At 33.1% G+C, this 15183-nt stretch overlaps 1 protein-coding gene across 1 annotated transcript; it reads right to left on the reverse strand.

The window, feature by feature from the left end:
* Positions 1 to 3786: 3786 nt before the first annotated feature.
* On the reverse strand, positions 3787 to 9884 carry LOC115996120 (protein DETOXIFICATION 16-like). Its single transcript, XM_031235261.1, has 8 exons — positions 9600 to 9884; positions 8276 to 8820; positions 8087 to 8173; positions 7941 to 7997; positions 6970 to 7208; positions 6425 to 6543; positions 4328 to 4414; positions 3787 to 3852 (listed from the first exon to the last, which is right to left on the reverse strand). The coding sequence occupies exons 1-8, from the start codon at positions 9882 to 9884 to the stop codon at positions 3787 to 3789; spliced, it is 1485 nt and encodes a 494-aa protein (XP_031091121.1).
* Positions 9885 to 15183: the final 5299 nt, after the last annotated feature.

Below are 15183 nucleotides of genomic sequence, written 5' to 3' on the forward strand. Positions count from 1 at the left end.
AACTCATTTGACTCATACCTGTCCCTAACGATTCATGATTATACGATATTGATAGAATCAACAATGAACACAAGTTGAATACCACAATGTGAAGTGTGTATACGATAAGATCAAATGAGAACAGAGTTTTTATATAAAAAGTGAAGACTGATTTTGTTGGTTCCAAAAGTGATAATGTAAAGTCTAGAGAGGGGGAGGGGGAGGGGGCAATCATTATTGCATGGACCATAAATAAAAAAGTACATTTTTAGTATACTACAAATACATTATTTTTGTACATAAATTAAAATACATTATTTTATAGTACATTATTTAAGTACTGAAAGTACATTATTTTATATATACTATCAAATAATGTATCTTCAGTGCAAAAATAATGTACTCTTAGTATAATAAAAATGTACCTTATATTCATGGTCCACACATGTATGTAAACCATGGTCCACATAATAATTTGCCCCGGGGGGTGGGGGGTGTGAATAGACTTTACACCCACCAATATAAATTGTAACATAGGTTAGGAACAAGTGTATTAATTAAATTTGATGATACTAAACAAGTTAGGAAATTTTATTCCCCAATTACTTTTATGTTCTCTAGACTTAGTAGTTTTGCAATGTAAATCTGAAAGGTTCACTTATAGAATGAACTTTACTAACGGAAAAGTAAACTAAGTTAGAAAAATAACCTCAGGATAATTTAGCCTCGGAAAGTCAAATAATAACTTCCGAAAGGTTAGCTACAAGAAGTAAAAGACTCAAGTTCGGAAAGCTAGGGCTCGTTTACTAATGGAAAATTTTCTCCAGTTTTCTGAAAATTTAGAAAATTGGAAAACAGAAAATAGAAAACATGTTTACTAGCACAGTTTTCTATTTTGAAAACAGGAAATAATTTTTCAGTTTTCTAGAAAACAGGAACACTATTAGAATATGTTTTCTAAGGGTGTGTTTGGAAACCCGGAAAATAATTTCTGGAAATCATTTTCCGGGCTTAGAGTGTTTGGCAAGCACTAGAAAACCCAGTCAACGGAAAATAATTTCCGTTTACTGGGGAAAATAGACCCCTTTTGGCGGAAAATGGCTCTGTTTGAGAGAGTGAGCTGTCCCTCTCTCAGTCCAGCGGACTGGTTTCCACAGGAAACCAGTCCGCCAGCTCTGGTTTCTGGCAGGACCGGCCGGAAACCAGAGCCATAAAAAAAAATTACAAGGGTGAAAGGGTCGCTGCTTTGGTTTCGCCGGAAACCAGAGCAGCAACCACTGCTCTGGTTTTCGGCGGAAACTAGAGCAGCGACACCTTTATTATTATTATTATTATTATTATTATTATTATTATTATTTATTTGTTTGTTTGTTTATAATAAATATTATTGATTTATATATATTTATATTTTAAATAAAATAATAAAAATATACATTTCTATTCATTTTCCGAAAAATGAACCAAACACAAACACAGTTTTCCAGAATGCAACCAAACACTGGAAATCAAACTATTTTCCGAAAAATGACTCATTTTCCAGAAAACATTTTCCAAAAGTCATTTTCCTGCTTTCCAAACACACCCTAAATGGAAAACAGAATCAACTATCATTTATTAGACTATATGTCACTATAAACACATTATCACCATTACCTACTTACATATTTGTTCATTACTATTATTACATTCATTATTATCTTCTATCTTTTCTACTTGCATTACTTATTTAAACATAACTCATTTGCTTATGTTTAAAATTATACATCATTCACGTTATCAAAATTAAAAACTGAAATCTATACCACATTTTATATTTTGATTGAACTCAATTGATTATTGGCAAAAACTTGTGTGAGACCGTCTCACCGTGAGATGGGTCGGGTCATGATACAAATGTAATACTTATACGCACAAATGTCATACTTATATGCTCAAATGTAATACTAATCAGGATTAAATTTTTTGTTACTTATAAGGGTAAATGTAATATTTTAAGGGAAAATATAATACTTTTACATTTCGATTTAAAAGTATTACATTTTTCCTCAAAAGTATCATATTTTCTCTTATAAGTAAGGATACTTGTCAACATTACTTATTATGAAAAATGTAATACTTTTTCTCTTATAAGTAACAAAAATTGTATTCCTGATTAGTATTATAAGAAGGTGAGCTAGAAAATTGAAAATTACTAAGAAAGAAATGACAAACTAGAACTCACCCACGACCAATGAGAGAGAAATCTCAAAAGCTTAAAGATTCAAAATCAAGCAAAAGACTACGACATTCAACAAGAAGATCTCAAGCCGAGTCTACACCAAAGTTGGAGAATCAACAAACCTTGTGTGATCAACCAACAATATAATTTCAACTCGGAGAAGTAGAAAGAGGTTGAGTAACAAGTGGTGTATACTTGTGAAAAACCTAGATACTTGAGGCCAGTTTTGTGATCAAGGCTCAAGTGCTCATCTTGTGTAATAATTGATAATAGTGCAAACCTCTTAGGAGTTATGGAGAAGAGTGGGGTAGGCTGGGTTTGACCGAACCACTATAAAAATCTCTCTCCCTCTCTCTTTTACTTAACCTAAAAAATTTACAAGACAAACTCGTCCAAGAAAACTTAAAAAGGGGTTATATATATATATATATATATATATATATATATATATATATATATATATATTCGCTGCGTACTCTATTTCAAAACGTTCATTCTAGATTCAAGTTTACTTGGACTTTTAAAAATACATACAAGTCTATCTCTCCCACTCCCCCTCCTAGACTTGTAACCCAACCCCTCGAGACCAACAAGTTATTACACTAAAGCAATTCAAAAACTAATTCATAAATTCCTACATCCTCCCAAAGTGTAAAAACCTAAGGCTAGTCAAGAAGTCTTCTTACAATTTCTACATACCCCCGTAGGTAAAAAATCTATAGGTATGTGCCAAGAGTGTTCTAGTTATGTCAGATTTCCACCAAAATACAACATAAATATCTTACACACAACAACTTTTATGAGCTAACCTAACAAATCATAAATATTTAAATAACAAACATCAAAATAGGAATATAAATATATTAAACATAAGTATCTTCATTACAAAAGATTTAATCAAGATAAAAATAAGGAAGGAAAAAAAGAAAAAGAAATGCTCATTGCTTTCTTCTTGATCCTACGGAGTAGAACCTCTTATAGAGAGAAAATAGTGAAAAGGTTGAAAGGATAAAGGGCCGTATGCTATCTAGCAAAAAGGAGTATAAGCCAACGGGTTTAATCCTTACAAACCAAATGACCCTTAGATGCTGGCACTTAGGGAAAAGAAGTGACATATGGAGTTATATGGTTGGATGTGTTGATGGTTGTGGAGTTTGGTTTTATGCAAGTGTTGTAATAACATGAGTTGTATTCTTTTATTTATTTATTTAGTTTTGGTTATATATGTCTTGAAGACACTAACTGTATGAGTCACCTTTAAGTCTGTACCATACTTAATTACTCAGATTAATTCCCATTCACACCGAGCTAGCCCAATTAAGGGGCAAAGTGTTGGTCATATTGGTTTTCCAATGCGAGAGGGGATCGGGTTTGAACTCACGACCTCGATCTCTTAAGGGATGTTGAGAGTGTATGACTACTGACGTCAATCAAGCTAATTTAACTTGTATTCTTTTATAAAATGCAAGTTTTCTAGGTGTGTATAACACTTGAAATCCTCCTTAGCAATACAAGATTTCCATTGAACACTAGCTTTGATAATTTATTTTTTACTCAAGAAAAACTTTGGCAAGTACAAGACTTCCCTTTTAGACTTTTACTTGTTCGTGACTAACATGTGTGGAGATGTTGGTAGTACAAATCCTGATCTTTGCCTGATATAAATAATGAAGAAGAAAAGCGATTAATATTAAAATGGGTGTACAATACTAACCTTAAGAAAAATTCGCAACATCAAGACACCTGTGTCAATAATATCATATACAACTATATATATGGTACACTTGATTATAATGATTACTATGAACTCTAATACCAATATATAGTACTCGATACACTATAATCAAGTATATCACACATACATAGTTGTGTCAAATACATTATTAGCATCCTAAAAAAATCTTATACTTTTGATTCTTGAGTAATATACTTTAACAGAGTAGCTTAAATGCTATCGATTCATGAACTTAATAGAACTTTTCTATAATAACAATTCCCCTGGTTAAAGTATAAGAACTAAACTAACGCAGCTTAATTCATTTTTTGGTGCGTTTATTTCTTAATTAATTGTTCAACTAACTTGTAATAACTCAAATAAATTGGACTGAAGTATAAGTAGCAAATATATACCTGTTCATCCCAGTTTGTACGTATGGTAATAACTAAAAACAGTAATGCCTGGATGCTACTGCCTCCAATAATTCCTATCCAAAGTCCCTGCCACCAACATATAATGTTCAAACAAAGATAATACAATATAAAAGAAGAAGTAATTTAAGTCTCTTACTCTGATCTCTTATGAGACTGTCTAGATTCATGTGAAAGATTTTAAAATATATCAAAATATCGTGTACTAAGTCTCTTATGATGAGACCGTTTCACTGGTTAAGATTCAGGTGAAAGATTTTAAAATAGATCAAAAGATCATCTACTTTGTAGATACATAACTTAAAACATAACAATCGTCTATCTTCATCAACTCATCAAGAATCAACCCCAAAACATAACAACCGATTATCTTATTCAAGAACTAACCCAAAACATAGCAACTAGAGATAGAAATAGGCCAAGCCGAGCCAAGCCGAACTTTAGAAAATTAGGCAGGAGCCTGTTACGAAAATCTAATGCTTGGATTTGGGTCTGGGACTAAGCCTGTATGTAGGCTATTTGTTAGGCTCAAGACTGAGTCTACATATTGAATTGCTTGCTTGGCCTGATCCTTTTTAAAAGTCTGGTTAATATGTAGGCCATAAAAAAGGCTTCAAAGTAAGTCATGCTTTGAGCCTATTTAAAGCCTACATGTTAAATCTTTTTAAAAGCTTTAATAAGTATTTCTAAAGTATATCACCACAATGCAAACATATTAGCATTAAAACATAAAATAAAATAAAACAAGTCACGACTTTAACATACTCATTAACTTGTTTACGAATAAATTCAATTGTATTATTGTTTGTCACCCTATGTAATCTCATAAATAGTTAACAATCAATTCATATAATTAAGTCGTGACACTTAATTAAATATTATTCCGTATAACAATAAGAACAATTAATAAACAATTAAAATATTAGAACACTTATAGCAGGATTGGCATCAATTTTTATAGTTGAATCAGAATTTAGAATGAGATTTGAAAGGTGGAGGGTTTGGATTTGATAATTATATATACTTGGGGTTATATTGTAAATATAAAAATATATTAGGTATAAAATAGAATATATACTAATTTAATATATATATATATATGTGTGTGTGTGTGTGTGTGTGTGTGTACGTGTGTGTGTGTGTGTGAATAAGCCAGACTTGTAGGCTTGAAGGCCGAGTCTGACATATGTAGGCTTAGATTGTTTAGTTTAATAGGTTGGCTTTGAAATGGGCCAAAGCCTAACTCTTTTACTAAACAAGTCATGCTTAACTAGGCTTTAATTAGGCCAAGCTATATACACCTACAAAGGGGCATAACCTATTCCGATTCAATCCATAAGGCTAACCACATTAGTGATTTTTTAGAAGAGCATAAGTGCTGTGGAGGAGAGAAAGAATGTGAGGTCCTCCTACAAAAAGTAGGTATTTTGTGGGTCTCACAGTACAAGAAAAAGAGAAGGTGGGCGCGTAGGTCTGTGCGTTTCGCGCACAATGACGCCTAGTGCACGCGCTGCGTCAGTGACCTTTTTTCATTTCTTTTTTTTTTCTATTTTTTTTTTGCATTAGATGCATGTTTTTCTAATATTTTTCTTCTTTTTTCCTTGTTTTCTTTCCCTCCTACTTGACACCCCAAAAACCTCACCATTGAGCCTCTAATAACAACCAACTATCTTCTTCGTCAAGATTCAGCCCCATGTCACAAAACAAGTAAACACTCTCACCAAACCAATAAAGCAATAGTTTCAGTTCATTCTTAAACTATTCAAAATATTTTATTACACATAAATATTTTAACATCTACAATAAAATAGTACAAGACGCTTTTGTACTAAAGTAGCTCTTTTTACCAAAATAGTTTTAATGTAAGACTAAAAATTTCATACCAAATAAGTACTTTATTTTTCTTTTAAGAAAAACCTAGTACTTTTAAAATAATCCGGAGTACATATTACTTTTATACCTAAACCCTAAAATAAAAAAAAATAAAGCTGAAAAATGAAGAATATAATTTTCTATTCATTAGGTAAAGTGTAAAACTAGCTAGCTAACACCACAAGTAGTATCCTTGAGAGACAATACCTTTCCACCTAAGTTTAGTACAAAAGCTAAGATGAGGGCTAACGGAAGTCCGACAAGATAATAAGCTCCAAGGTTCACAACGGCTCCAATCTTTTGCCAGCCACATCCTCTTGCGTTTCCTATATATTCACTTTTCATTAGTACAATGTTCCTATATATTCACTTTTCATAACTAATGTACATATTACAATTAACATATTATTTACCTGTTACACATACATACTTTGTTAACAACATGTAGATCATCTGAAAAGTCATTTTTAGACCAGAGTCCACAATGCAAGGTGGACCTTACTCCATGGTATAATTTATTCTTTAAGTTGGTCCGACTATTGACTTGATACTTACAAAGTTTACAAGTACAGTTCATCTCCCCGTGGAGAGACCCATTTGTATTCCTAGTTCGAAACAATCAGTTAACCTACGTTGATTTTTGACTGTCTTTTACTAATTAGACTCACAAAATGAGATTTATTTAGTGACTAGTGATGTCTATCAGTCTATCACTCAAACAAAAACAAAACAAGAGTGCGGTGAAATTAAACCTGAGAGCACTACTTGAAAGCCATCAACGAAATTGGAGAAGGCAAGCACCGGCATTACGGAAGCCAAATATGTGACAACCACCACATCACTGCTGAATAAATACCCCCATACGTTTCGGGCTGCAATGCAAACCACGCACTGAACCAACCCCTCCACTGCAGCAACATAAACACCAATGCGAGCTGCAACCTCTGCGCCTTTTGCCCTCCCTGCTCCAAGTTCGTTTGATACCCTCGTCCTTCCATAATCAAAATTGTTAGTATCAAACGCTTACCTTTAGGTCAAAAAGTTATAGTTAACAGTAAAGACGCAACTTTATTTCTGATATAGGATGCTGGACTTGACCTTCTAAGCCTCTGCCCAACAATTCATGGCCACGGCAAATTATTGTGTGGACCATGACTCACATAGCTGTGTGGACCATGGATATAAAGTACATTTTTAATATATTAAAAGTATATTATTTGTGTATTGAATGTACATTATTTGATAGTATATAAAATAATGTACTTTCAGTACTCAAATAATATACTTTTAGTATATTAAAAATATACTTTTTATTTATGGTCTACATAGCTGTGTGAACCATGGTCCATGTAATAATGAATAGCTAGTCACCTGGTGCTGGATCAGGCGCTAGCACCTTCTAACCTTAATTGTACGATGACATAACTTTAATACCACTTGTTAGATTAAACATTATTATAGCTAGTAGCGTAACTTTATTTCTTTAATTATACAACAAATTTTCAAGAGGCACGGTGTTAACTAGATTTAGGCCCTCAAGCCCTCTCTCCATTCAATTCTCTAATCACTGCATGGTGTTGAACTTAATCCTTCACTGACTTACCCGTCCAACATAAATTCAACGCTAATTATTACATGCGCGATTTGTTTCACTACTACAAAACTTGCCATTTGCCTAAGTTGTGTAACAGACAACACAACAACCAAGCACCAGCATTCTTACCTCACTGCACAGGCAAGTCCATAGGGGATCATAAACACCACTGAAGAGGTACACAAGCTGAGAAATATAATTATATCTAAAGTCAGCTAATAAGACATATATGATAATACTAATTAATCAAATGAATCACACAATACTATACAAACCTTATAGACATCATTGATGTCTCAAGCTTTGGATCAGGAAGAAGACCAGCCACAAGTACTAGACACTCATATGCCCATCTCACCACACTGAACCAAGTTTTCAATAAAACCTCATTTTTCTTTTCCATATAACGAAGGGACTTAAAACAGATAAAACGAGACAGAAAGAGTATTAAGTCTCGAGCTTACCAAAGCATGAGAGCTGAAGGAATACCTAGTGACAGAAAGCTGCATAAATTCTTCCCGCCCTCTTTCGAAATCCCGGTCCATGTTCCCTTGCAGGACGGCAAAAACCTGATGTACAATCCCAAAATCAGCACGATGATCCAGTACGAGATCGAGTTGCAGAGCGCAGCGCCTTTGTTCCCGAGCCCGAATTTGAAAACCAGAAGCCAACACAGGAAGGCATGGATCAAGCTTGTCAACCCCGTGGTAATTGCCAGGGGCTTCAGGATGCTTTGTGTCTGCAAGAATGTGACTTGGCATTGCATGATCCCATAGGGAAAAATGCTGGGAATCAACCACTTAGCATAGGTTCCTGCGTTTGCTGAGATTTCAGAATCTTGTTTGCAGAAAACAAAGATTTCCCCAGCAAAAGCCCATACAAGTGAAAAGGGGATTCCCAGTATCATTAGTACTATCACAGCTCTCTGCATATGTATTCCAACCATCCGATGTTGTTTCGCTCCGTACGCTTGTCCACAGAATGTCTCTAGCGCACCTCCCATTCCATCCTGTAATGTTTTTTTTTAGTACACTCTGACTTATCTGGGGATGACCACGGTTTGGTTCAAACCAAACATGACACTGTAGCAACTGATTTGAAATTGGACGGTTTCGATTTAGAACCATAACTTTAATTGGATTCTGGTTCCGGTTTATTAAAATCGGGAACAAGAACCACCGGTTCCATTATAAAGCAGTAGGGTATAGAAAATAGAATTTCAAAAAAAAAAAAAAGGTTCAAACTGGCGGACCAGAATGGAACCGGAACCTTCCTAAAACATTGCAGTTCCGATTTGTCATTTTTCTGGAACAGGAACTGAACCGCTGTGATATCTAAACATATTAATGGTATCTGTTTAACAAATTATGTCAACTGTGATTAGGGTAAGACTCAAACCTGAGACATTTCTTATGAAAGACAACACAAATTCTGAATCAAATAAATGTTGTAATTAATCCATCTCTGCCCAACAATTCTCCAAGCATTTGCTAGTCTTAACTGCACAATTTACTGAATTGGGGGATTTAGACCTTAGCCCGTAGCGAAGGCACAATTTTATTTTCGTATTCGATCACCACATTTTCAAAAGGTAAGTTGCTAGACTCGGCTCTTTAGGCCTCCGCCCAACAATCCTCTAGCTAGTCCCCTAGTGCCGGAGTTGACCCTTCACTGAACTCCGACCAACAGAAAACAACACAAATTCTGAGTCAAATTAAATGAATGTTGTAACAATTGAACAAGAAAATGTTTGAGTTTGAGTTTAAGGTGAAATGTAATGTATAGTACCACGAAGCTGAAACCAGTGACTTGAGCAAAAGAAGTGGCCAATGAAGCAGCAGAGAGTGGGAGGTCTCCTAGATGGCCTATAAACATGAGAGATATCATCTGCAAACTATACTTCAAGAAGCTTACAAGAACTAGAGGTCCAGCTAGCTGTAATTGTTTCTTTAGCTCTTCACTTGTCTCAGATCCCCATTTCTTGGACAGGCGTCTGAGACATGTAAAACCACCATTTTCAGTCAAAGGAGATTCAACAAGATCTTCACACAGCTCAGAAGGATTCATGGTCATGATAGTCACAATGTGTTACAATATGAAGGAGTATTAATGGAGTGGCCTTAAATATCATTGATATTTTTAGAACAACAGCAATAGTTTTTTTTTTTTTTTTTTTTAGATTGGATTTTTGCAAGTACGACAAGAAAAGAGAAAAATGAGAAGGAGGAAGAAAAAAAAAACAAAAAAAAAAACAAAAAAAAATTGTTTTTCACGCGCCAAGCAAGCGTGTGCACATGTTTCTTTCTCAAATTCTTCCTGGGTTCATAAAAAACTTAAATTTACAGTAAAAATAAAAAATTACTCCAGAAAATTAATAGTATTTTTAGTGTAGTTTCTAAATATATAAATTTTGTATATTAATACTAAACCTAATATTATAAAAAGTTGGATTAAAAATAACTTCAGTCAAACCTCGTTAATGGAACTAGATACATAAAATGAGACGAAAGGAGTAAAAAAAAAAAAAACTTATGTTTCCGTTTATTCAAAAGCTAATCCAAAATTTTTTATCTTGAAAAACTGATCCAAAGTTCACAATTGAGGTTGCCCTTATTAGATACATAACCTGAATCTGGTGAAACATGACTAGCTAGGGTAGTAGGGTAGCCTAACTTTTGGTTCACCAACTACTAAACACAACTTATATTTGAACCCTAACTATTAAAATTGGCAATTTTATATATTACTATGCAATTTTTACCTCTTTTAGTACCACTTGCTCAATTTGCTAGCCAACTCTCATAGGAATCCCATAAATTAGTAGTCCCTCTAATTAACTGTTCTAAGGCATCTCTCTCTTCAAAACTCCATCCAAAGCAAAATACATGATTAGTGGTTTGAGTTTAAATTTAAATTGACGCTATCATCCATCAACATTTATAATTTTTTTATAAAGTAATATCTATTATATACTTTTTACTTGTGTTTGATCCTGTGACCAACCATTTGAAATAGTAACAGAAATCTCATCGGACCATATAGTAGTTCACAACTAGCTAAACAATTTATATTGCATAACTTTTACTTGGTTGATGGGTTAATTGCACTTTTTTCTAGTCTAGTACTCCATGAATTTTTGTGTATAATTCAATGACTTATTTGACACATTTTTTTCCTTTTTAAATCATATGGCCATTCAAAAGAAATATATAGTTTGCACATTCGCACTTAAGGGTGACTCTGAGGTACAAAGAGTCAATATTGTCTCCACTAAGACTCAAACTCACCCCCTTTCATATGGAAGTGCAATCAAGTAACACTAAACCACAAAGTCTTAACAAACAATGGCCTTAGTATATGTTACTTATGAAAAATCTAACTCATCTTATGAATGATGATCTATGAGACAATTTCATTAGAGATTTTACCTAATAAGTGACATGACATATTAATTCGTGATGATAATAACATGATAATGATCATGTAAAAACAATGAATGACATGAGCTAACAAACTACATTAAAATGTTCTAAATTATTTGATGATAAATTGACAGGATTATATAAATTAAAAAGGCAAAAACTTGTGTGAGACCGTCTCACCATGAGACGGGTCGGGTCAAGATACAAAAGTAACACTTATATGCACAAATGACATACTTATATGCTAATATGTAATACTAATCAGGAATAAAATTTTTGTTACTTATTAGGGTAAATGTAATAATTTTAAGGGAAAATACAATACTTTTACATTTCGATTTAAAAGTATTAATTTTTCCTTAAAAGTATTATATTTGCCCTTATAAGTGAGAGGTACTTGTCAACCTTACTTATTATGAAAAATGTATTACTTTTAAGTAACAAAAATTGTATTTTCGATTAGTGTTATATTTGAGCATATAAGTGTGAGATTTGCACATATAAGTATGACATTTGCATGGTGCTTTGACCCGACCCGACCCGTCTCACGAATAAGGATCCGTGAGACGGTCTCACACAAGTGTGACCCAATTAAAAAAATTGATATAGTAACCAATGTCAAATTAAATAAATAAATAAGTACATATTCATAAGAAATGTGTGATTTTGGGATTTGTTGGCACTCGACATGTGTAACATGTGGGAGAGATTCCATTTTAACCACTACCTGTATAGAGTAGAAATAGGGAAATGGTAGTTTAATTGTAAACTGTACTTGACCTCCAATTCCCAGTCGAGCTACTTGACATGTGGAATTTTTTTATTTTTTATTTTAAAGCAAAAACGATATTACTATTACTAATATGAGTTCGTAACTAAATGGCGAATACAATTTGGAGGATTATGTTCCCAATGGGAGCCAGACGGACAGGAATGGAGGCAAAAAATTTACTGAGTAGAAGCGAAATTTAAATTAAGTTAGAAATATTAATGACAAAATATCAAAGAGTTATGATAAAGTTAAATTTTTTTGATGATTATCATAGTTAAGGACGGAACCTAAAATATACTTGAATGTGGTATAACATAATAACAAAGGTGAATGCTACTAACGAGATTTGAACTTGTGACATAGGCCCACTAACATTAAATTTAGAGTTCAACCAACTAAACTACTCAAAATCTTAATAATTTGAATATAAATATAAGTTTTATATACACTTTAATGCTAAATATGTGTATATATACATACATATATATAAAGGGGTGGAGTGGGGAGGGGGGAGCTGCCCTTACAGGCCCACACTAGCTCCGTCGCCAGCTGTCCTGGCTAATGCATGAACAATTTGTTTTAAACACAAGAAACAGAGTCACATATGAAATTGTTTTATGGATTCTGATCAAATATATTTGACGGATCCTTAAAAAAAAAAAAAGATTTGAGTCAAATTTTAATTATAATATTTTAATATCAAATATATCTTGGAATTAAATATCTTAATTATGAGTATCGCCAGTACTATAAATTTAACCTTGTTAGCCTTGCACTTTGCATTAGTAGTATTAAATTTTATTTTAGAGATTAGTTATAATACACGAATTGCGCAATTAAATTAATGCTCAAAACAAAAATTAAAATAAGTAAATAATTAGTACAATTTTTAAATATAAAACAAAAACGATTATTTTCAATATAATCAAAATGAGTATTTTCAACTTATAATAAAAGTAGTAGTGAAGATGAGTATTTATGTGTATATAGCAATGTTGTAAAAATCGCGTCTAGGAGTCGATTAATCCGTGCCTAGACGCTAGGTGGTGGCCGGCCGCTTAAAAATTCAATGGAATCGCCGTTCTAGGCGGCCGGCCGCCTAGGCGCCGATTAGGTTGTGACAAAACTAGGCGGGTGTCTAGGCTGCCGATTAGCTATTTAATTTTTTCGTATTTTTTAAAATGAGTTATTTTTCTCAAATCGATGCCATTTTAGTGAAATATCCTTAAATTGTTCAAAATGGTCCCAACCCAAAAAAAAAATGTAATAAAAAAAATTCAAAATCAGGTACTACCTCCGTCCCATTTTGTTTGTCTGATTCGGTTAACGAGGCTTGACTGGAGTTATTTTTAATTCAATTTTTCATAATATTTAATTTTTTATTAGTATATAAAATTTATATATTTAAAAACTACATTAAAAGTACTATTAAACACAAAAAATCAAATTTAAAAATAATTAAAAATTACTAAAGAAAATAAGCGATGAAGAAAGAGTTGGTTTGACCAATGAATAGTAAACAAGACAGGTAAAATGGGACAGAGGGAGTATCTAATATTATTAGTAGAGTTATGAAATTGTGAATATAGAATTCTGTAATTATGAATATAAAGTTCTAAAATTGTGAGCATAGAATTTTAAAATTATGAACATAGAGTTCTAAATTGTGAACATGACCCGTGTCCATAGCATAACAACTACACAGTAGGGCATTTCACAAATATACATTAAAGGAGAATTGGGTTTTTTTTATTTGAATACTATTGACTCTATTAGAATGTAGTATACTAGGAATTGAACCTGTAACCTCTCATTTGAGAGGGCCACAACTACCGCTTGACCACAAAGTCTTTGACAGAGTACTTGTTTTTAATCACATATTACTTTTTTCCTCTATTTTTATATTAATTGATAGGACCAAATGTCTTACTTTTTTCAAGTTTAGAAAGAAACATTGTTGTAAAAGACTGCAATATTATATTAACTTTGAAACAAAAATGTAGTGACTTGATGAAGTCACGAAAACTATACCATCCCATCCCATCCCATCCCACTCCCACCCCACCCCACCAATCCTTATACATACCATCGACGAGGTTTACAATGCACTGTAGATCTTGGTACATGTATATGTGTATTATGTTGTGAGTTTTAGTGTCTTGTTTTATAAAATTTTGTATCTTAAGAATATGAATTTTGTACCTAAACAAATTAGTAATTGTGTCTTATATTATAAATTTATGTGTCTTGTATTGTAAAATTGTGTGCCTATGAACATAAATTCTGTAGATAAATTAGATTTGAAAAATAAGTAAATATATAACATGTGTGATGTGTATGTGTATTGTATTGTAATTTTTTATGTCTTGCATTATGAAATTCTATTCCTTACGAGTATGCATTTTGTACCTCGTCATTTTGACCCAGGATCTATAATTTTATGTGGACCATAGTCCATGATATAAATTGCCCCACCCCACATTAAAAAAACAAATTATTTATTAATGAAATACAAATAGAGCCAACCGCATATTGTCCGTAAAAAATTGAATATTAGGAGCTGAAATCATAAAGGGAATAGCATCACTCTTTGATGAATAAGGTGTGAAATTCTTCAATAATGAAGTTAGGAAATTTATCTGTCATCAAAAGATAATTATATATACGGTAGAGTCTCTATATTTTAGACCCTATTTATTTATGAGTATTTGACAAATTCTAATTGATGGATTATATTGACACAGGTGGTCGACTCGAATAACCCAATAATTAAACGATAAATAATAGAAAATAAAGATAAAGGTAATAGAATGGAAAAGACAATAACTTGTTAATCATAGAGATAAAGTTTGTATTAATGTGTTGTGTAAGGTTATTACAAAAAGATTGAATGGTGATCCCCTAATAAGACAAAGGGGAGTTTTTTATACTAGGCCGCACCTAACTGTTCCCGCGAGAAAATGACGGATAGTTTGAACCTCCTTGACCGGTTTTAACGCATCCACTATGCGCACTACAACCGTCCATGAAACCATGGAAGCCGAGTCTAAGAGTTCAGCCTTGGACCTCTTCGAGGCGTCGGGCTCGGAGCTTGGCCTTGGACCTCCTCAATGTGCCGAGCTCAAAGCTCGACGTGAAACCTCCGAGGTGTATTTGGCGTGGGACTTCCGAAGCGCCA

This window comes from Ipomoea triloba, chromosome 11 (genome assembly GCF_003576645.1).
Source record: "Ipomoea triloba cultivar NCNSP0323 chromosome 11, ASM357664v1".
In the NCBI taxonomy this organism is placed as follows: Eukaryota; Viridiplantae; Streptophyta; class Magnoliopsida; order Solanales; family Convolvulaceae; genus Ipomoea; species Ipomoea triloba.